This window comes from Hypomesus nipponensis, chromosome 17 (genome assembly GCF_054491055.1).
Source record: "Hypomesus nipponensis isolate SF chromosome 17, ASM5449105v1, whole genome shotgun sequence".
Taxonomy (NCBI): domain Eukaryota; kingdom Metazoa; phylum Chordata; class Actinopteri; order Osmeriformes; family Osmeridae; genus Hypomesus; species Hypomesus nipponensis.
In genome coordinates this window covers 5565924-5589228 of record NC_140377.1, presented here as the reverse complement: position 1 = coordinate 5589228, position 23305 = coordinate 5565924, and the positions used below count along the sequence as shown (strand labels likewise).

At 46.0% G+C, this 23305-nt stretch overlaps 2 protein-coding genes across 2 annotated transcripts; both read left to right on the top strand.

Annotated features, from left to right (window-relative positions):
* The first annotated feature begins 418 nt into the window (after positions 1–418).
* Positions 419–15733, top strand: ca10b (carbonic anhydrase 10 (inactive)b). Its single transcript, XM_084678103.1, has 9 exons — positions 419–580; positions 1313–1387; positions 6507–6649; positions 12260–12445; positions 12820–12915; positions 13235–13307; positions 13577–13731; positions 13942–14116; positions 14569–15733. The coding sequence occupies exons 1-9, from the start codon at positions 523–525 to the stop codon at positions 14589–14591; spliced, it is 984 nt and encodes a 327-aa protein (XP_084534229.1). The 5' UTR covers positions 419–522; the 3' UTR covers positions 14592–15733.
* Positions 15734–17306: 1573 nt separating this feature from the next.
* smarce1 (SWI/SNF related BAF chromatin remodeling complex subunit E1) lies at positions 17307–22276 on the top strand. Its single transcript, XM_084678939.1, has 11 exons — positions 17307–17383; positions 17855–17910; positions 18129–18172; positions 18873–18971; positions 19945–20037; positions 20474–20605; positions 20779–20950; positions 21093–21265; positions 21389–21490; positions 21582–21876; positions 22023–22276. Exons 2-11 carry the CDS (start codon positions 17904–17906, stop codon positions 22274–22276), a joined length of 1371 nt encoding a protein of 456 aa, XP_084535065.1. The 5' UTR covers positions 17307–17383; positions 17855–17903.
* The last annotated feature ends 1029 nt before the right edge of the window (positions 22277–23305 follow it).

Below are 23305 nucleotides of genomic sequence, written 5' to 3'. Positions count from 1 at the left end.
ATATATATATATATATATATATATGTATATATGTATATATATGTCATATTACTGTAAATGCAAATTGTTCATGTGCGTCTTAAATTATTTTCTTCACACGCAGTCGCCGACTATACATTTGGCTATAGTGGATGAATCCGTGCTGCTACCTTGCTCTCCCTTTCTTCCTGTCTTTCGAGAGGGAGGGAGAGGGTGAGGGATGAGAAGGGGTAAGAGAGTAGGATAAGAAGGGGGAGAGCGAGAGATTGGCTGGGTAGAGCGAGAGATGATTAGACAATTTGCACATTCAAAACAAACGATATTATTGTTTTTTTATGGATTAGCAATTAACCATATTTGTTCATTTGCTCCATGGTGGTAGACCGCACTGCGCGCCAGGAGTCGAAAGACGGCAATCTTGGAACGGAGACAACTCGTTTTGCTGCGGGAAGATGCCTGAGCAAAGTTTGGCTTCGTTTGGAACTCTGAAGTTTACAAGCGATGTCAGTAGCTTTTACAAAACGAACCTGGAATGAATAAAGAATGCATATCGTTTGGGGCATACTTCAAATTTTTTCAGCATATGTCATCCGTACATCAGGTAGGTTGTGCTAAATTTGAAGTTGAGATACTTGAACGACTTTGAGATTTTAGTCGTTTATGACAGCGTCTCATATACTTTTAAAGATTAACGTATTTTGGGGCTATTTGATCCAACCCTCTAATGCTTCGGGATATGCATCCAGTTGCCAGATTATTCGTCACCAATTTAGTATCGCATCCAGGCAGCTATGGTGCTTTCCATTTGTGCACGAGGATTTTTGCTCATAACAGTTTTTAAAGTACGACTTGTAATAACAGTTCACTGCCTTAAATATTCATAATTTACAGGACAAAACATGTCTGGGATTAAACATTTGCCCCTCATATTGGTAACTCGGTAGAGGGGAATTTCCAAAAATCTGTGCGCGTCTGTCACATTTGTAATGTGGAGATTAGGTCAGCGTGATGAGTTTGAATCCAGAAGATCTTTTCACGTGTAGCCTTCAGTTATTGCTATTGCCCTCAGTTTTCGACATTGCCAGACTGAAATGCGATAGAAACTGAAGTCGCCAAGTAAGCTTTGCTTTGATGTAAAGGAAGCCGGTTAGACGCTTAAGAACTTCAGATCTGGTCTCTGGTTTGTCGAATGCAAAGGTTTATGATTTTCACATACTCCTATTGAGACAGCAATATGTTATCATAACCACATAGCCAGTATCAACACTTTGCAAGTGCTTAACAGCCTACTTTTACTGAACCGATACTAATTTATTACAATCTCTTATTTCAGCACAACAAATCTCATCAAAAATTCATGATGGTTGGTGGGCGTACAAAGATGTTGTCCAAGGAAGCTTTGTTCCAGGTAATAACTCTCTCTCTTTCTCTATCTCTTACACTCCTACACTCCTCCCCACCTCTCTGCAGTAGGACTGTCAGGCTCAGGGCAGTCCTGCAGTTCTTATGAGATTTTGATCGCAATCCTGTCTCCCCCTACTTCCTCATCATCCTCACCCGTGCCCTGCTCTGTATACAAGCTGTGCCAAAGCCTCATTGCCTCCTTCACCATTCCCTCACCGTGTTCTTTTAACTGATCTCTATCTCTCCTCCACCTCGGTTATCCTTCTTCTAGCCCTCCTCCACCTCTCCTCTTTCCCCCTCGCCCCCACAGCCACACTCCTCCACCTCCCTCCCTGTCCTGTCTTTCTCAATCCTTGCCCTTTTGATTGTGTCTCCATTCCTCCACCTCTCTTTTTACCCCTCCGTTCCCCAGTGACCTTTGAGCTATGAGCGGGCGTCCGATTATGTGTGACAGAGAGGCCGTGACCCAACGGCAGGTGACAGCTGTACTGCGGGAAAGTTCATCCAAGATGGAACCCTTGGTGTGGTGTGTTTTAGAATGCTCCCTGACCTTTACAGTGAGCATTCTGCTGCATTATCAGAGTGAAGGACACAGGAGACATGGCCTTTCTCCCAGTCACGTAGCCATCAGTTGTTATCACATCTACAGTGTAGACCTGGGAAACAGGGGAATCCTCTCATCTGCTGGATGACTGGCTGGAAGTTTGGCTGACTGGCTGTTTCACTGGATGGCTGGCACAGATCATTGTTACTTATTGGGAAAAAAATGTGTTTTTTTTCGATTTGGAAGGTGTCGTTTTACTTTATGCTGGTGAAACACTATACAATTTTTTAATCTTATAAGATTTTCAAACTGTGAGAGACCACAAACATGAGGACAAAAAAACCTAGATTTAGCAGTTTTGCTCCTACAGTGTGTGGTCACTTTTAACACACCTCACACCAAGGAAACATCTGATAAAATCTGCAGAACCATCAAGATAATCGGGACATATGTTACCTTGGATTGTCGGAAGGGACGAAATTGGCCCGATTATCCTGTGGTGTGTCCCCAGCATTAGTTGATAATGAGATCATAAATACAGGTTTAAGCAGGTTACATGCATGTTGAACAGTAAGTAGACATACATTACATGCTGTCTGGTGGTATTGGAGGAGGATAGCTGGGGAGAATAACATAATTCGGTGTTATTATTTGTGTGTGCTGCAGTGTTGGTAAGTAGGTCACCAAGTTAGTGATCACAGACACTTCTCTGGCTTTTCTTCTCTCACTTACACACACACACACACACACACACACACACATACATGCACACACGTGCACACACACACACATGAACACACGCACAGTATCTTTATCACTCTTTCTCTCGCTCTCTATTTCGCTCTCTCTCCTTTTGCCTAATACACACGCAGAGTACAGACACTCACACTCACGCCCTTAAAGACTCCAAGGACCGAGAGAGAGAGAGAGAGAGAGAGAGAGAGAGAGAGAGAGGGGAGAGGAAGAAGCAGATCCCTCCCACGCCTGAATGAGGTATGAGCGATTTGAAATGGAGAGGGAAAGAGAGGCTGGGATAGAATTATGATTACTCTGCTCTCAGTAATCTTTTAATGGCATTACCAGGCAGCCATATTCACTGTGCCGGCACTTTGTATTCTACACTATTACTCAAGGCAATAATAACATTAAAGCCCTTCTCCCTGGTCGCCCCCCTGCCCCCTCCACCCCCCAAACCGCAAGGATGAGTGAGCTGGTGGAGCGACACACCCGTTATCATTCTCAAATGCCTTCCCTCCGGCTCAGTGTTCAAACCAGCAACCCTTTGGTGGGCTGTGGGCTGCAGCGGCCCTTCCAGAAGGGCAGGACGCCCCTTGGTGTTTCTGTTTGGCACAGCTGACCAATGTATGACACGGCAGGTTAGATAACAACTGGCATTTGGAACCTGTTAAAAAGGAAAGCAGAGCCACACTAAGGGGATGAAGGAGCATTGGAGATGCCCGGGGACGTGACGTATCCTTCTTGTCATGACAGAGGAAGATGTGTTTTGCACACAGGATATGTACTGGACAGATGGCGTTGAATCTAATAAAATATTTTTACAAGGTCGGGATGATAATGACTTGTCGAAAAAACGATTTTCCTATTGCCAACCATTCCCTAGAGTCCAGGCTTGCTGTATTGATCATTTTTTAGTCCTTGTAATGTGGGATCATTCCATGGCCTATAGTGTGCCTTGACCCAACCTTTAAAGAATAGTAGATTCGAGAGCCTAGTTCTGAATGTTTTACCCCAAGTCTGTACAACAAAATTAATTCTGACCAAAAATAGTATTTTCTAAATCTCAAATCCCGCATCACTCGGTACCTCCGGTTCCTCTTTGGCGGTAACAGCTGCAACACAAATATTTTTAGCAAAGTGTTCCATCAATAGTCCTCTCTGAGCTCTGGGGGTCAGCCGCGCCCGATAATAAATTGCATGATGGATCATCAGCCAATCCTCTTCTCTCAGTAGGCGAACTGTGAAGCTGCGCTTTCTGAGATGGTCGTATGGTGCCGCATGCTAGCGTGCACAAGCACTCTCTAATTTGTACACCTGGAGTAACTCTGTGGTGGACAACTAGCACACGGAAGAGGTGTGTTTGCACTGGTCGTACCCAGGCAACATTCACAGCATGGGTTAAGACACACAGAGGGCAACTCGGCCATCTTTTTGGGGGGAGATTTACTGTAAAATTGGAAATATAATCCTGCCAAATATAGGGAGGCTTGAAGGCATAATCGTAGAAAGTGTGTGCATGTGTGCTCATGTGTAAGTACCAATTTAGCGAGAGGGAGAGAGGATTACACCACTTTTACGTCAGTGTTTTAGGTAACAATGTACGTCAGTGTTTTAGGTCAGACAATGTATTACGAAAACTTACCTACCATTACGTGTATTACTGTAACAGTGTCCCTTATCATACTGGGTTGGCAATTCAGCATTTTTCTGTGTTCAAAAGGGGTTCCAGTAGTTCGACACTACTAGAGAGGAGCAAGAAGATCATTAAAAGTCATCTTGAGTAAGCAGCTAGATTGTGAGCAGGAATGTGCGCAGCCTGAACTGGGTTTTGCCAACATTGAGCAGTCCTGACACATCACAGCCAGTAATCTCAGGAGGGTGTCACCACTCTATCTTTGTCATTTGCATCTTTCACAGGAAGAGCTGTTGCTTTCATCCAGAGCAGCATAGGCGTAATGTAGGTCACAGATACAGGGTCTAATGTATGGCTGGTGGTTACACGGCAGTTGCTTTGGCAGTATTAAAGTAAGCAGGCTGTCTGTGAGGGGTCAGATGGCTGAGCGGTTAGAGAATATGGCTATTAATCGGGCTATTAATCAGAAGGTTGCCGGTTCGATTCCCGGTAGTGCCAAATTATGTTTGGCACTTGCCTCGGGGGGAATGTCCCTGTACTTACTTTAAGTCGCTCTCGATAAGAGCGTCTGCTAAATGACTAATCTAAATGTCTTTGTGCTAGTGAAAGGCGAGGCCGTCTCCCTATCTGTGAGATCACAGGTCGTAGCCGGAAATATGATGTCTCTTAGCATCTCTGGTACCGACGTCTGATACAGTCGCATGGTGGATTCAGAAGATGGTTTTCTATTTTGGGATGAATATTCAGACTTTCCAAAGGCTCTCGGCATTCTGACATCTTTTGACAGTTTCTTGGCACCAATTATACTGTTCCAAGGTTTCAGTGTCCCCTTAACAGGTCTCTGAGGTGACATATTGTATTGTTTGGCTTGGAAGCCAAGGGTTAGGCTTTTAAACAGTCCCTCACAAAGCTCTCTCAGGAACCCAACGATTCTATAAGGAAGCTTTTTACAATTTGGTTCTCACACAAGGGACCACCTTTTTATGTAATCAACAGGAATAAAGGGGGTCTGTGTCTAAATTGTCTCCCTGCTTCCTTCTAGGCTTTCCAGATGCAAATCAGGCTGTAATCCTACCCTAGTAGAGCTTCGTTAATATCCCTGAACCCTCAGCCACACACATAAATACACACACACACACACACACACACACACACACTAGCCAAGCTGAGCTGCACACATACTCACACACACAGCTGAGACACACACACTCAAAGAACCGGGCACCATGATATAATCAGGTTGACGTCAGGCTTGTTGGCCAGGGGTGAGGATTGTACTCTTGAGGTCAGGGCTTCCACATCTGTCGCCTTTCTGCTTCTTTTTCAAACTGTAAGCTCTGATGGGCCAGAAGAGAGAGGAGGAAGACTGAGATGGAGAGGAACGGGATCTTCCCTGATACTGAGCCAAATGTATTTGAGCAAGGGGGTTGAGTTAGAATGGGAGGGGGCGAGTGAAGCAGGGAGAGAGAGAAAAAGGCGGGAGGGAGAGGTGGAGAAAGATGTCACTCACCTTCCACTGAGCCAGATTTTCTGAAACAGAGGGGGATTGAAAAACAAATGTATGGAATGGAGAGGGAAAGTAATTTTTATGAGAAGGAAGAGGACAAAGGTGTTTGTAGGGGGTTGATAGGGGGTCAAAAAACGCTTTTTTATAGTAGGATTAATGTGTATGTAAAATACATTTCAGGTGATCGTATTCTGTAAGTAATAAAAAATAATCATCATCATCAGTGGGGTTAGGGTTAGTGGGGTTAGGGTTGTTAATATTCAATGCATCTGATTTGAGGTCAGTGACAGGATGCATGTCCAATGAGTGTGGTTCTAAATCCACTGCAGGATGATCAAGATAATCAGGTTTGGCATCACTCACATGGTCAGGGGGTCAGATTCCTGGGCAGATCTAGCAGGAACTATGCAAGCTTTAAAAAGCTCCTCTTCCAAATGGAGAGCCATTTTGGAAATATGCCTTTTTGTCAATTGAACAGCGAGAAGTGTAACGCTAAGTGTCACAGTATGTTGATTCAAATGAAGATCTGCTCTCGTCCACCCCTCATCTGATGTTGATGTGTATCTTCAGTCATTCACAGCACGTGTTCTAAATTCGAAAGAGGCTACTCTTATTTGATCTTTTTCTTTCCCAGTATTCCTTGTTTTGCCTTGGCAACTGCTCACACACACACACTTCCTCCCCTTGTCCCCTTGCTGCAGTGCCATCGTTCTGGGGGCTGGTGAACACTGCCTGGAACCTGTGTGCCATGGGGAAGAGGCAGTCTCCCATCGACATTGAGACCAGTCGCATGATATTTGACCCCTATCTGACCCCTCTGCGCATCAACACAGGAACCCGCAAGGTAAGAAGATTGTAGCAGATCCCCTTCTTGATTGGGGGGGGATGGGGAAGATCCATGGTCTTATAGGCTTAGGAAACAGTGGTTATGTCATTTCTAATCTATCGTTTGATAATGTTGTATGAATTTAGACCAGGGTGGACTGAGCCTTGTTGTTCAAGAGGAACAAAGAAGCCAAAGTGACTGATGAAGTCAAATCTCTTCATAGAATGAATCTCTTCTCCAAACGTCGCTCCTGTCCGAGCCTCCAACAGGAGTGTGTGTTTTCAGAGCGTTGAGCCAGCAGCAAGCCACAGCCCCTGGTCCCCCCCCTGGTCCCCCCCTGGTCCCCCCCTGGTCCCCCCCTGGTCCCCATGAAGATCCATCAGCTGCCCACACTCAGTTACCACAGCAGCCATACAAGCCTTGCCCCATCCTCAAATGACCCATAAAACAGACGGGCCCATTACGGGACGGCACTTACTGCCCGAATGAATGTTGGCAGGATGCCCCGTGCCTAGGCTGTCAGCTGAGAACAGGGGCAGAGGGTACTGGGTAGGGGGTTATGACCATGGGGTCAGATAGGGCACAAATAGGGATACTAGGTAGAGAGAGAGTGGCCAAGTGACAGCTATAGGGGATTAGCAGCGTAACAGTAACAGAGAGCGGAGCAGGCCCACTGGGGCGAAACAGTAAAGCTCATTAGGGACTATCTGAAATCACAGGAGAATGAGAGCAACGACGTGAAAACGGGCTGCCGTTACTACAGTGACGAGTCAAGCTGTCGCTTTAATCTTAGGAGATTTGATAGTGTCCTTTTTGTGCAATAATGGTGTATTTTTTTCTTCTTCTAAAATGTTATTGAAGAATGAACGAATTGACCAGCTGTGGTGATGTAAGATTAAGGGTAAGATTTGATGTGAGGTTTGTTTCATATTAAATTAGTCACGATTCACGGGTTAGGTGACAGATGACAGACACAAGTGTGACTGATGGGAAGCAGGTTTTAATCCATTTGTTTCAAGCAGCACATGACTGGGTCATGGAGCTGAAGCTTTACAATTGGACCTGAAACACCAGTAGATATGTTTGGTCATCAGGCTACTGCAACCATTAGCCTGGAATCCGAAACACGTCTGCGGGTCTCTGGCTTCGACCGTGTCACCAGCACACTCCTCCTCTGGCTATGTGATGCTTGAGATGTGGTTTGATGAAAAACACTGAAGAAGAAGAAACCGCAGAGTGGTGCAGACATGGTGGAAGAGCACTAGAAGTGGTGGAAGTGTATGAGAGTGTTAAATCCTCTTTTTAAGTCTACTTTTATGATTAATACCAGTGTGCATCTGCTGAGTGAGAGGGAAGCGTTCGACCATCTGTCCTGACGTGAGACTGTGTGAGAGTGTGTGTACGTGTGTGTCTGAGAGTGAGTGTGAGAGTGTGTGTGTGTGTGTGTGTGTGTGAGAGTGTGTGTGTTTGTGTGTGAGTGAGTGAGTGAGTGAGTGAGTGAGTGAGAGTGTATGCGCCATATAGCATGGCATTACTGATATTCTAAAATATCTTTACCAACAGATTGGATATTTTGGCACACGAACCATCTGGTTTCCTTTGTTGCTCCAATTTTCTGCAGTGTTGGCTTCATTTTCAAATCCCACTATGCTGTCAAAGCCACACGTGCGTACACACACCTACAGACACACTCACAGGCTAATTCTATGTATCCCTAAAACTATTTATGCATCCAAATCCACACTGGGTCATTTTCTTCTCTCAGAAACAACACTAAACAATTTATCTCGGACACATGGGGCCAAAAAGCACTCATAACTTTGGAATACTCGATAAAGACAATTAATACTAAATGGTGGCATAATTCGCCAGGAGAACAGAGACAACATGAAACTCAGCTGATTAGCTATTTAACATGAAAAACGATTCTGTTCTATGACACTTTGATTTTGTTCGCCAGCGTGGTGACATTTTAGTAATAAATTGGATGCAGTGGGAGCCAGTGACAGAGCATTAGTCATTTCCTATCTCACTCGTTCCCATGCCCAGTTGCCCACATAGACACACTCACTCACCTACACACATTCTTACCCACTCATACAGATACACACACACACGAGGACAAAATAATTAACCCACCAAGATAGACAGTTTTTTATTAATGACCCCATGCGTACAGTACATGAAACATTCAGTGGACAACAGGTTGGCTTTTTGACAGCTTTTGTCATGCTAATTAATATTTTATCACAACATATTGGTACTTATATCTTATAAAATGTGAGAAATCCATTAACAATGGATCTATTGTGACAATAATAACCAGAAAGCGGCTATTCTCCAACTACAGCAAATACAAGTTGAATCAGATTAAAGTCAACGGTGTACACATAAAATCGGATTTCTTCAATTATCCTCAGTTGAACTTGAATCGGGGTGAACAAAGTCGTTTTCCTAAGCGGGGGAACAAAATTTGGAGCAGATGAAAGTCGCTTTAGTGCACCTTGAAGATACGCAGGTGTCACATCCAGACACATCTTCAAATCCTCCTGATTCTGAGCTTCCCGGTGGTGAGCTACAATGTGCTGCTGGAGAGACCGAGATGGAGAGAGGAGGCAGGTGGAGGAGGTGACTGTGAGGTTATATACACAGAAGATTAATCATTCTGACCGGTGTTATACACTCAGTGGCATCACGCCTTCACTAGATGAGATGATCAGGGGTCGTCCCGAGGTCCACATGACCTTTGGATAGAGGAAAGGTAGTTGAGATGCTTTTAAGTATAAAATCAGTTTGTTTTCCTCGTGTCTTTCATGTTTTTATTTTACGTTTTTAAATTGAGTGAAAGTCAGAAACTATCTCAGGTCTGTCAGTGGGAGATTTCTGCAAACTCATTTCAAAGTGCTGCTACATCTCTGCTGTGCCCTCACCAGCATGTTTACTGCAATTCCTCTGCAACTGATCTCAACCAGAGCTCTCCCCAGTGGTTCCTATGCAGTGTGTGCGTTAGTATGTGTTTGTTGTCAGGCTGTGTTCGAGAATGTCGGCGTTCAGTCATTTCCCGGTGTCAAAAAACCAAGCCGAGATGAGAACCAGGGGCTGGGGTGAGTTGTTAGAGGCCTCAGATGAGTTGTGTGCAGACAAAGTAGAGGGGCCGTGATTGCTGTAGCACAGGACCCAGAGGACTTTGGATCTCCCTCAAGGAAGACGAGCACTAAAAGGAACTGATGGGGAGCTACTCAGTTCTACATCAAAGCTAGGCTAGCTTGTCTTTGTGTAAACGCCTGTATTGCCTGCTTGCAATTCTAATGATGTGGCCTCAACTATGGAGGCAAACCAGAACACTAGAGGCCCACAGAAGACAATCAGTATGGGTCAATCATAACCTCAAAACTGGACCTCAGCACTTATCAGAAAATATGAGCTCCCAATATCTGAGCTTAATTCACTGAGGCGATGCAGCAATTAGTGCAAAAGGCTTTTCAACCCGGCCAGGCTTGGTGTGATTCCTGGTCTTGTAACCCTGTTTAATCTAGCACTCTTGTTAAGCAGCTTTTGTATTTCCACAGAGGCTGCTGCTGTGTTTTGGACTGCTTTGAGCCGGATACAGAATCACCATATCCCTAAATGGTGGTGCTATTCTGAAATCAACACTTCCTGGTGTGAAAGTTAAATCGATATTTGAAAGTGAAGGCCAACCATCAGGTTTATGGGCTAACCCTAACCCTTGGCTAAGACTGTTGCGATAGTGTGTTTATTTATTGTTTATTGTTTATTAAGGATATCCATTAGTCTACACCATGGTGGAGACTATTCTTCCTGGGGTCCAGGCAAACAATATTACAATACAATATAAATACATAAAATGCAGTACAGCATGATTATCACAAAAACACAGACTTAGAAAACAACATTTACATTAAACGTAAAATAATACCTAAAATCCCTTAAACACCTAAAATAATAATCTAATCTACTATAATTTCCTTTCTAATTATAGCTGCCTTAAATTTCCTTTTGAAATCACATTTATTTCGTGTCAGAGTTACATATGAGGGGAGCACATTCCATTATGCAATGGCTCTGTACTTTACTGTTTTCTTAAGTGCATTGCTTCTGGGTAGAGGAGAGTTAAAGTGTGTATATACATAATGCAATACACATGCATAATCTTACGTTTTTAAAGGGAATTTCCAGGTGCAACTTTAACCTCTATATAACCTTTCTTTCCAGTGTCATTTCAGTCTTGCTTACCCTTAGTAATCTCTGTTTCTATTTCTTGCAAATTTCTGAACAAATGCTGTCAGTGGTTTTGGATGGTATTTAAAGTAGAGTCGTTGAAGAGGCGTCCATCTTCCTCAGAACTGCAGTCAAAGCAGCAGGCAGGTTGCTACCTCACTGCTGAGGTAATTAGAATAGGTGTCAGAGGAAAAATGGCTTTAATACATAACACTGTGGAAGGATTGAATTAAAGTTCATCTCTCGCCGTTTGCTCATTTGATTACATGCATTATGCAGCAAGACTGAGGAAAAGGCCCCCCCCGTTAAAAGCCTATTAAAAGTGATGTGTCAGGTAAAATGTATGACTTCTCTTGCCTCATTTTAAACATCAGCCATAGTTTCTTTCCAGTTTCCCACTTTGATCAAATGACTTCATTCGACCTTCTTGTGATAAATGCATGGCCGGTCCTTCCTATAGGCAACATAGGCAGTCGCCTAGGGCGGCATGAAGAGGGGGGCGGCATTTTCCAAAGTGCATCCATGAATGAACCCTCCTGCACTACCAGCAGAGGGGGCCAACGGCGCCACGTCATATGGTGTCCGTGTTGTGGTTTGGCCTTTAGGGGCGAGACACTAACAGGGACACTAAAACCTTCAGATCTTAAAATCCTTCAAAATGTCATAGCATGCAGCGATAGCATCAAGTCTTTCATAAACAAATGTTGATAGAGAGAGTGAGAGATAGGGAGGGGGGGGGGGTGCATAGGTGAGTAAGTCATTTATCCAGTACCGGTCCTAGCACATTTGGCACTACTGGATAAATTACTTACGTATGCTCCCCCCCTCCCTGTCTCACACTCTCTCTATCGACATTTATTTATGAAAGACTTGATGCTATCGCTGCATGCTATGACATTTTGAAGGATTTTAAGATCTGAAGGTTTTAGTGTCCCTGTTGGTGTCTCGTCCCTGAAGGTGACAGGGAACACAACACGTGAGCTGCTCTCGTCACACTCAGTCCATCGTCTTACCTGCTTTAGCGGTGACGTGAGAGAGAGAGAGAGAGAGAGAGAGAGAGAGAGAGAGAGAGAGAGAGAGAGAGAGAGAGAGAGAGAGAGAGAGAGAGAGATCAACGTTTTCTCAATTTACTATGTATTAATCCACCTTTTAAAAACCTCATTTGCAGATGATCTCAGTGGATTACTCTGTGGTTATGACAAGCCTGTGAGTGCTCTGAATGTTTTAATTACATTTTGCAGTACAGGCACGCAAAAAAAATGTGTTTGGGTGCAGTTTCATTTGCACCCATTCATTAAAGAAAGAGTTGAGGAACTCTAGCATTGTTTTCAATCATAGGTAGCTATGTATTGACCCACTGGTGTATATGCACCTTTCCTCTCTGTGCAGATGGGAGGTACCATGTACAACACTGGCAGGCATGTGTCACTGCGGCCCGACAAGGCTCACCTGGTGAACATCTCAGGTGGGCCACTGGGCTACAGCTACCGACTGGAGGAGGTCCGCCTGCACTTTGGCAGTGAGGATGAGCAAGGCTCCGAACACCTGTTAAATGGACAGGCCTTCCCAGGAGAGGTAGGTCTGGGACACCTCACCGCATGCTTCTTAAACTGTAGTTGACAGACGACTTTGTTATGATGAACTACTGGATTCTTATTCGTCGGACGCTGACGTATTCGATAGAGGAGACGTTATTAAGGCCAACTCCTAATGTGTCTGAGAGAGATGCTCGCTGCCCCATCCTAGCCTGTCTGCTGGGATGGGTTAAGGCTAACCCTGAGTACAGTTGGACGACATGATCACTCTCTCTAGCACTTGATTTCATGGTGTTTTTGGAGTATCTACTAGCATTGTCTCTTTCATCATGGTGGATTGTGACATTGGAAGCGTGTACGTGAATGTATTACAAATGTGGGTTGAAAGACTTAATCGTTACTATGGTCCTCTAGGTTCAGCTCATACACTACAACCAGGACCTGTATGCCAACTACAGTGAAGCTGCTAAGAGTCCCAACGGAATAGCCATAGTCTCCATCTTTATTAAGGTCACTCCTTCACATCTTCTGTACCTCCATGTCTACATAAAGGTCACAGCTGGATATCTGTGCTATAGCCTGGCTGAAAATTCACCTGTGGTCTATTGTTGTACGGGTTGGAGGGTGTGTGTGTGTGTGTGTGTGTGTGTGTGTGTGTGTGTGTGTGTGTGTGTGTGTGTGTGTGTGTGTGTGTGTGTGTGTGTGTGCGTGCGTGTGTACGCTTCTAATGCATGTTTCTGGTTTGCCAAGTGAGAGCCCCATGGTGTTACAGTATTTGCTGGTGTGTATTATAAATATTTGATGGTCTTCTACATCTCTGGTCTCACAGTTGTCTGAGGCCTCCAACATGTTCCTGAACCGCATGCTGAACAGAGACACCATCACGAGAATAACGTACAAGCGTAAGCATTCATCAGCCCCTCTGTCTTCCCGTCTGTCTGCCTGCCTGTCTGCCTGTCATTCTGCCTGTTTCTGTCTGTCTGTGCGTCTGTCTGTCTCTCTCTCTCTCTCTCTTTCTCTCTCTCTGTCTCTCTCTCTCTCTCTCTCTCTCTCTCTCTCTCTCTCTCTCTCTCTAACATAGACATTCACACTGACACATATCATCAAACAAGCTGGTTGTTTCTCCTGTCGGGAAAGCACCATTAAAACATTGTTGTGTCTTTCATGTCAGATGATGCCTTCCTGTTGATGGGTCTGAACATAGCTGACCTGTATCCAGACACCACTCGCTACATCACTTACGATGGTTCCATTACGATCCCCCCCTGCTTCGAGACTGCCACCTGGATCCTCATCAACAAGCCAGTCTATATCACTCAGATGCAGGTAGACCAGCCCCCAACCCATACATGTGCACTCTTGAACTGATTGGCTCTCTGTCATTAAAATAAATGTTTTTGTCTTTTGTTCATCTGCTGCTAAATCGTATCATCTCTCACTCTTTTGGAAATCTCTTCCTTCCTTCCCTCCTTCCTTCCTTTCTACTCACCTCCTCTCATCTCTCTTCCTCCCATCTGTCTCTCTCTCTCCCCGCAGATGAATTCTCTTCGTCTGCTCAGTCAGAACGAGCCCTATAAGATATTCCTAAGTATGAGTGACAACACGCGGCCCGGCCAGCCCCTTCTCCAGCGCTGCATACGCACCAACATCAACTTCAGCAAGCAGGGGCGTGACTGCCCTAACAACCGAGCCCTCCGCCCGCAGTACCGAGGTGTGTGTCTATGTTTGTGTTCTCATGTGTGTCTGTGGGTGTGGATGTGTCGGTTGTTGGCTGGGGGATGCGTGGGTAGCTGTGTGTTTTTAGGTTTTGAAATTATATTAATTCAAGGTTACCCCATCTGGTTTCAGTGGTAAACATTGGGAAAACAAACATACTATATATTCTCCCATCTTCAAACGTTTTTTTTTTTTCCTTCTGCCTTCCAGTTACAATAGATTGTAGCCTTAAGAGTGTTTCAAGGTCAGTTGTACATACTGCAAAATCTGTGTTCTCTGAAAATTCAATATGCGTTGGCTCAGTTCTCTTTCGCCTTTCAAGGATGTCTGTGGGGACAAAGCTGTTCCAGAAGATCAGAAACTGTGGAGGTTCTAGAAGTATTGCCTAAAGTGAACACTCTTCCATAACCAGTGGCCATAACCATGCTAACTCTGTTCTCTTTACAGTAAACCAGTGGCTGCTGAAGTAGCTACGTGAATATCTAGTCTGCCACACAACATAAGAAGAGAGACTCCATTTTAAATCCTGACGGCCAACAATGGATTTTAGTGTGGAAATGTGTTTATATTGTTGACAGGTTGTCTGTCAGATTTTTTGGGGACACAGAAAATGAGATTTGGAACTCTTTGAGCCTGGGAGCAGATGGATTCCCACTGCTGCACCTGGACAGTGTTGTTTCTGTTGCTGAGAATATCATTTGCTCTGTTCTTTTTTGTTTCATATATTTTTAGAGACGTGTGAAAGAAGTGTGAAACACATTTAGGGGACTATAGAGGGAAGGAATATTTGCCTGGACTCAGTCGTGTGGCTAGAAGGGTAACATATGGGGTGTGGGTGGCAGTGCTGGCCACTACTCCATATTTAGACCTGTGGTTGTTGTTTGTGAGGACTATTCAGCCCTGTACACGTCTGTGTCCCTATTTGTGTTGCATGGACCAATGCGCTGGAGACCACAAAGGGGGGCGGGTCTCCGCAGTCAACTGACGAACTATTGACTGTTCGAGTACACCATCATCTGACTCACTTGAAGCCCCCCAAAATCCCCAAGGACCAGCACCATACAAATGAATGGAATGACCAAATATATTGACAGTGACTTCGGATCCAGCTAACTTATTTAGATATGAGTCGAATTTCACCTCATTCTTAACACTAAATCTACTTGTGATATTACAAACGTATAATCTTTTTGGGATGGATGATGTTAAACAGAGAGACTGACAAGATATAGTGTTTTGTATTTGCAACACTTTTCTAGCCATCTAGGCCCTTTGCCTTGTATTTGTTCATTTGTTTACACTGTTTGCTGACTGTGTTATGGGCCCAGTGCTCTTGAAATCACAAAAAGGAAAATATTTACTGTATCACTTCTTACACTGGGCTTATGTATTCTGTTGAATGTTGTCTTGTTGAAATCTGAAGAGAGCATGGAACGTGATTTGTCTACAAATTCTCAAAAGCAGTCACAAAGCAGTCTTCATCAATTATTTATCCTCATTTCTGATTCTAAGCTGTGTACGGAGTTGAAGGGAATGTGGAATTGTGTTTTTGTGCGTGTTTGTGTGAGTGTGTGTTTGTGTGTGAGTGCGTATGCTAGCTCACTGTCTCTTGTGGGGATTATCTTTCTGAATAAAGAAGGTTAATTAAGAATGTTAAATCTTCTCGTTTTGCATCGTCTTAAGCTGACATTACATAATATTTACTGTATGATAATAACACTTTTCGCCCCCACACAGTAACAGCTTTTGTGAGGGAGAGATCTGATAAGCATTTGTCATCCAGGGCATCATCTACAGGGGCCCCTGCATCAGTCTGACAGTGTTGCCTAGCAACATTCTTTACAGTATACCAATTCTGGCCTTCCCCCTCCTGTTGAAATTAATATTAATATTCCTCCACATTCACATGCCTGTCTGTGTGCAGGCGATTGGTGGTCGCGGTTACCATGGTATCCCTGAGCTTGCGAGGCATTGCTCACTCTCACACTTTTACACATATAGGTCAGACAGTGCAGGATGTGTCTGGTCTCACTGTTGGGCATGTGCTGTGCTCACCAGACTTTCAAGCAAGAGTCTGTTTGTCAAAGGATGACGTTTTTACGAGTGAAAAAAGCCTCATCCCCGTCCTCTTCTGCAGTCCAGTCAGCAGGAGGCTAAGAGAAAAAGGGAAGGGGGGGGGGGGGGGAGAGAGACTTCCGACTCCCAGAGCAGGACGCTCCATATTGGTAATAAATTTTTCAACATCCAAGAGTAGTCTGGAATGACAAGACTAGTCTAATCTAAGTCCAACACCACTTCCCACCCACCCCAAATGCACAAGCACATTTATTTTTACACCTGCAAATACATACTCTCTTACGTATATTATAGCAGCACAAGGAGACCATAAACTTGAACAGTATCCTCAGTCCTGGAACACAGTACTCTGGTAGTTTAAAACTGAATTAAGCTCAGTAGGACAGCTAGACATAACAAAACCAGACAACATTGCAGAGTTTAATGTAATATATCGCTCAAGAGGTTTAGCTTACATGTACTGCTGCATGCTTGGGGGAAGCTGTTCCTTCTCAGGAGCTGTTACATCACAGTCAGATGTGGGCTGCTTTAGTCTGGGGATGCTCTCTAGGACCAGTTCTGGGATGAAAGGAAAGCAGAGACTAATATATCCAGGTCATTCCAAGCAACATGGGAAGCTCAGGGGACTCCCCTCCCACACAGAATCCTCCCAGTAGGCCTAGAAGTAGTTCAGTTATACAACAAGTGATATGTACCCACTTTAGGAATTCACTGGGCTTTATGGTCTTATGCCAAGTGATGAGTCCTAATATACATGTGTGTGCGTGCGTGCGTGGATTTGAGATAGGTGTACTGGTTACAGTAAACTAAAGGATAGACATCCCTCCGTGTTCAAAAAGCCATTCGACACCATAGAGACGGTATTTTACTGACACCTAGTGGTTGGTAGGATGGTAAATTGCAACAATGACATTTTAGCATTGCAGGTCACCATTAGTCAAATACATTACAATAATTGATCTGTTTTAAAAACGTCCACGTTTGTCCTATAAATTCTTCGAAATTGTTACGATGATTGTGTATTGTGTACTGCAGCCACTGTGTACGTTGCTTGTTCTCCGCAGCGGCAGGTGGCGCTGTGCCCAATTGAACACAGCAGACCGAAGCAGGGGAAAAGCTGCAGAGAGTTTAGGCCTCCAGATTCACAAACAGCGCGTCCGCGTCGAGGGAACAAAGGAGTTGTAAGGTATGGGCATGTTAAATGGTTTTTACTTCGTGAATATTCGAGTAGATTTCAATATGGCATGTAAAGCTGATGCCAACTACATTTAGTAGGAAATCGGGGCATAATCGTTTCAAATGTATCTCTTGTAGACTTTCAAATGTGCTGTCATCTTGTCTACAGTAGACGATTAGCCCCGCTAGCTTGCATCAGATTCAAGGCACTTCCGCGCTGTTTTGCTAGCCTGGTTACTTAATGTCAGCTAAGTATTAATAGCGACTATTTTAAATGCATATGATGCATACGCAAACTAGCCAAATCTTGAACTCCGTACACAAAGCAACGTGTTCACCATTCAATACAATGTGACCCAAGTTCAGGCAGCTACTCCGTGGTGTCTAGCTAGTTAGCCAGAAAGGGCCTTTTGGGGGCTTTGTGTTTTCACTTGCCTGTCTGTCTTTTCAAAAAGTTCTCTTTTTTGTATTTTTTTCACAGAGCTGAATGATGGAAGTAGTGTAAACTTCAGGACCCCCCCTCGCTCAAGATGTCAAGTAAGGAATTAAACTGAGACGCTGATAATCTTTCCGGCAAAAAACAATATGCAAATTATCATAGTTACATCTGACACAAAGTGCACTTTGGGGTTTTCGATCCCTGACGATTAGTGCTAATTGGAAAACCATCTGTTGTTTGTTGGTCTAGAGGCAATGTTCTTGACCTCAGTTTAGGCTAGCTCAAATAAATGGCTTTGTTTTTTTTTTTCTCGCAGAAAGACCTTCCTATGCCCCTCCCCCTGCCCCCACTCCCACAACAGTAAGTATCTCTCACACTGTAAGGGGAGTGGGCCTACCCGGAACTCATCATCCATTGCCTGCTTAATCGCTAACGTAATCCTAGAACAGATACTAGATCCAACAATTTGACATGGAACTACCTTACTAACAACATTGGTATAAATTAGCTGTCTTTGCTAACTGAAAACTTTCAGACATATGGTGGCACATAAGACATGTGTGGTTTGGCTGGTGTGGTTTAGTAGTTGTGGCTATGCAAGACATGCCCCATGTCAACCAATTAATTTACCGGGTACCACCAGGTAAGCCTTGTCAGACATGTCAAAGTTTTTTTTTAAGACCAAACCATCCACCATGTAAATCCTCTTCTGAAATGTTTTGAACAGAACTCCTGTGCACCTTTCAGGAATGTCTACCACAGAAAGCCAAAATCACCTATTAATTAGTTGTACTTTATTTTCCAGAATAAAGAACACATTGATATGTAAGCGTTCTGGACAGTTGCACCTCCCGCTACATCCCCTTGCATTTAAACTGATGTTTCTGACATCACAATCCGTGTATTGAATAGATGACTGCTTCTGCATTGCATAACCATAAGAAAAAGAAACCAAACAAAAACAACTTCTTTTTTTTTTCTTCTTTTTTTTTTGGTCCCTCTCCCCCCTCTTGTTTGTGTCATTTCTCATTCGTGTTTTGTCTCACTTGTCTTCCATCAGCAATTGCCCTCCGCCCCAGGGTTTGTGGGCTACAACCCTTACAGCCATCTGGCCTACAACAACTACAGGCTGGGAGGGAATTCCGGAGGCAGCAGCAGGGTAATGAAAGGACCATGGCCAAGCAAGCAGGACTACTGTCCACCAGAGGAGGGAGGGAGGGAGGGAGGGGCGGAAGGTTTAGGAGCCAGGCTTTAGATTAGTCCCTCTGAAATGACAGGAAAACTGAACAAGAAAAAGTGGAAAACTAGACATGATTCCCATCCTCAATTTGTCTTGAATTGATATTCAAATTTGTTTTAGGAAGTTCTAATGTCTCAGGCATTGAAAGAGGATGGGTGATAAGTTACCTGCACCAAGTTGTCAGTTAGCTTGACTTCAGTAGCTGGGCCACTCCTCTATCTGCTGACAAACTGTTATTAACCTGATTCAGGTTTGGCTTTGGGAAGGAGAACAAAAACTCACTGTAGGCTGTTGAGATACACCCAGCATGTCTTGTACCAGATGGCTGCCTATCTGCTGATGCCCCGCCCCTCTTAAACTGCTAGTCAGCATCCCCATGCCATGCAGACCCCCACGGTTACGGCGAATCAAGACTCCAAATAACTGGGTCAAGTATTAGAACAGGGAGACAAACAAGAAGCTCATCTCTTAGGACAGACATGGGTCTGAAGTCAGCAGGTCTGTCACCCAAGTAGCATCCCATTGCACCGGACAAGGTCATATCGTCATTGTCACATTCAGTTTTGTCCCCTCTGCCCTCTTTTCATAGTGCTAGTGGCGTTTTGTTTGGTAGTATAAAGTAATGCCAGCACACTCAAATATTACAATACCTACCTTCATGGTTGCTTGATAAAGATGGTTGCTGCGATTCTTCTGTCTTGTGTCATTGTGGTCTACTGAATGGTTTGGGTTAGGAGTATTTGAGTGAACAGGTATAGCTTTATCACAGTAATAACAGAAAGTGATGTTTGGTTTTCATGAATGTAATGTAATGTAATGTAAAAAAAAAAAAAAAAATCCCTAACAAATGTGCCTATTTTGCTTGGGGTCTCCACTCTCTTTCTTTTCCCAGAATTCCTCAGGAATCACTGTTCCCAAGCCCCCCAAACCTCCAGACAAGCCGCTGATGCCTTACATGCGGTACAGCCGGAAGGTAAGCAGGAAGGTAAGACACCCACGGTGTCTGCTTTTACTGCTTGTACAGGGGGAACCCACCACCCTCCCCTGGGGGGCAGGGGGGGGGGAGACTCCCCTCGTCCGTGCCACCCCTTTCCCCCCCACCCCCGCCCTGCCCTGCCTCCTCTGACCGGGAGGTCGGAGACTGAGTGACTTCAGTGAACCCCGCGTCCCCCTCCAGAACCTGTCGTCTCTCCTTGTCCTCCTTGTGTTGTTATGTCTCCGCCCCTGTGCTGCTGTCGTGTGCTGTGGCTTCCTCCTGTTCTCTGCTAGACCTCCACCGTCGTCTATAGAACTAGACCTCTTTCACCCCTCTGTTTTCCTTTTTTTGAACTCGCACAATCATTCATTGGCTGCCCCTCACTGCTTCTGTGCGCTTACCCCTCTCTCTCCCCCCCTCCGCTCTGGCCTGCGCGCGCTGTCAGGTATGGGACCAGGTGAAAGCCTCCAACCCAGACCTGAAGCTGTGGGAGATCGGTAAGATCATCGGAGGGATGTGGAGGGACCTGACGGACGAGGAGAAACAGGACTATCTGAATGAGTACGAGGCTGAGAAGGTGGGTGATGTCGCCGCTGACCGTTAAGAGAGTTTCCAACGACGCAAGATAAGATGGTGTCTTTCAACTCTGTAACCCGAATTGAAAGACACCAACCGTTCTACGTGGGAGGATAGTCTGATTCGGCCAAGACCAGAATACAGCATTCACCCACTCTCCTCTCGTCGGTGCAGATCGAGTATAACGACTCCCTAAAGGCTTACCACAACTCTCCGGCCTACCTCGCCTACGTGAATGCCAAAAACCGTGCGGAGGCAGCGCTGGAGGAGGAGAGTAGACAGAGACAGACCCGCATGGAGAAGGGCGAGCCCTACATGAGCATCCAGCCTGCAGAAGACCCCGACGGTAAGCAGCACAGCCGCACTTCCAACCACACTTCAGTTGCAGAAGTGTGCGTGTTCTCAGAATTTAACTAGTTGTTTCCCTCCTCCTCCCCCCCCCCCCCCCTATCTGCCTATCTCTTCTCCCTCCCTCTGCCTGCCTGTAGACTACGACGACGGCTTCTCCATCAAGCACACGGCGGCGGCGCGCTTCCAGAGGAACCACCGGCTGATCAGCGACATCCTGAGTGAGATCGTGGTTCCCGACGTCCGCTCCGTGGTCACCACGGCCCGCATGCAGGTCCTCAAACGCCAGGTCCAGTCACTGATGGTGCACCAGGTAGGCCGCTCCGCCGCGCCACCGACCCACAACACAGCCCCTGACTGCGAGGCATAGCCTGTTCATTTCTTGCACACACCCTGGTGCTCCTGCCCCTCTCTCACCCGCCGCTCTCCTCCACAGAGGAAGCTGGAGGCGGAGCTTCTGCAGATCGAGGACCGTCACCAGGACAAGAAGAGGAGATTCCTGGAGACCACCGACTCATTCAACACTGAGCTCAAACGGGTAAGACGCCTCTCCCCTACATGTCACCGCAAGACACCCCGAATCAACTCGTGTGGGAGTTGCCGTTAACGGCGTGCCGTCTGGTCTCCAGCTGTGCAGCCAGAAGGTGGAGGTGGACATGGAGAAGCTGGCGGCGGAGATGGCGGCGGCGGAGGAGGCGGCCAGGCGGCGGGTGGAGGAGAGGGAGCGCGAGGCGGCCGAGCAGGCGGAGAAGGCGGCCCAGGTGGCGCAGGAGCAGCAGGAGCAGGCTGACAAGGCCGCAGCCGCGTCGCCCAGCGCCTCGCAGCCTAGCAACCCCGACCAGAGCCCCACCGCCACCCCACCCGCCCAGGCTCCGGCCTCAGAGAGCAAGGAGGAGGGGGATCAGCCCACCCCCATGGAGACAGGTTAGCTTAGCGACCGTCTCCTCTGACGCTTGAGTGCCGCTCGTCGTTTCTTCGAATCGACTTGAGCCGGTGGCCGTCGGATGAGGAAAACGGGGATCCGCATCGTCGCTGTTCTCACGTCTTGTCTTTCCTCCGTTCTCTCTCAGACGAGGCGGCGCCCGCAGAGCTATCGGAGCCCCAGCCGCCGTCTGAGGAAGCCACGCCCGCCCCCGCGGAGAAGCCGCCGGCGCCGCCCTCCGAGCCGGCCGAGAGCGCCACCACGGACGAGGGCACCAACGACAGCACCGCCCTCTCCGAGAGCAGCTCCGAAGCCCCCGCTCCCCCCCCAGCCCCCGAGGCCACTCCCCCGACCCCCACCTCTGCCCCCGCAGAGGAGCCCCCTCCCAGCCAGCCACAATAACACCTTCCCCCCCCCCCCCCCCCAGAATGGTAGCCCTGTTCGCTCTCGTTACCCAACCTGGTGCTGCCGACCTGAGGCCCTGTCCAGATCCAACCATCCAACCCCCCCATACACACCTAGCCGTACCCGAGGAGGATGAGGGCCAGCATGGGCATCAGTCTGGCCCAGCCTGATGGTGAGCCGGAGGTGTGAGTACAGCAGCCAGGGTTTGTTTCTGGACAAGGTTTCTGGCTTCCCCCCCTCCTGAAGTGCACTTCTGCGCCTCCCTATTTGGAATGGCTGGAACATGCGTTGGGTAGAGGGGGTGTGTGTGTCCACCAGCTCCTAGATTTCTTCCAGTTCATTTCCTGTGAATCCAGAAGGGAGAGGCGGGTGCACACACTCCTGAGGGTATGGGGAGGAGATTGCAGGCCACCCCTCTTACCTTATTGACCTCAGCTTAAACCACACACACAAACACACACACATAACCCTTAATTGCAGAGAGGCACTCTGGTTGGTGGACCCATGTGGGAATCCTTCCAGTACATTCCACCCGTTATAAAGTTATCATAAGTCTCTGGTAGCCTCTACAGGGTTGATCTTGAGGGCCATAGTACTTGAGCTATACAAGACCCATTTCATTTTTTTTTTTACCATACATGCTATTTTTGTTGCCTCTTATGTTTGGTAAGTTAGGCATCCATTCGTTTTAGATTGACTGATTGAATTCCACAGTGAGTGAAATAATTTGCCCATGTATTGTTGCTTAGTAAGAGAAAAATTGAGAACTGTTAAATGTGTCACACATGCATCCAACTCCCTACTGACAATTCAATTACAAATGGACATGTAACCTCACACTTTGAAATGACTGTTTTTACTTGAATCTAAATGATTTTAGTATGCCTCTGCTTTATGCATATTATTTTGTACTGGTCTACTTCTGCCCAAATAAAAATGGTTTCTCTGTCCCTTTGATTTAGTGTGGTTTATTTATTGTAGCCCGAATTGTCATGCGTTTTAATCTATTTTGGCTGAACGAATGGG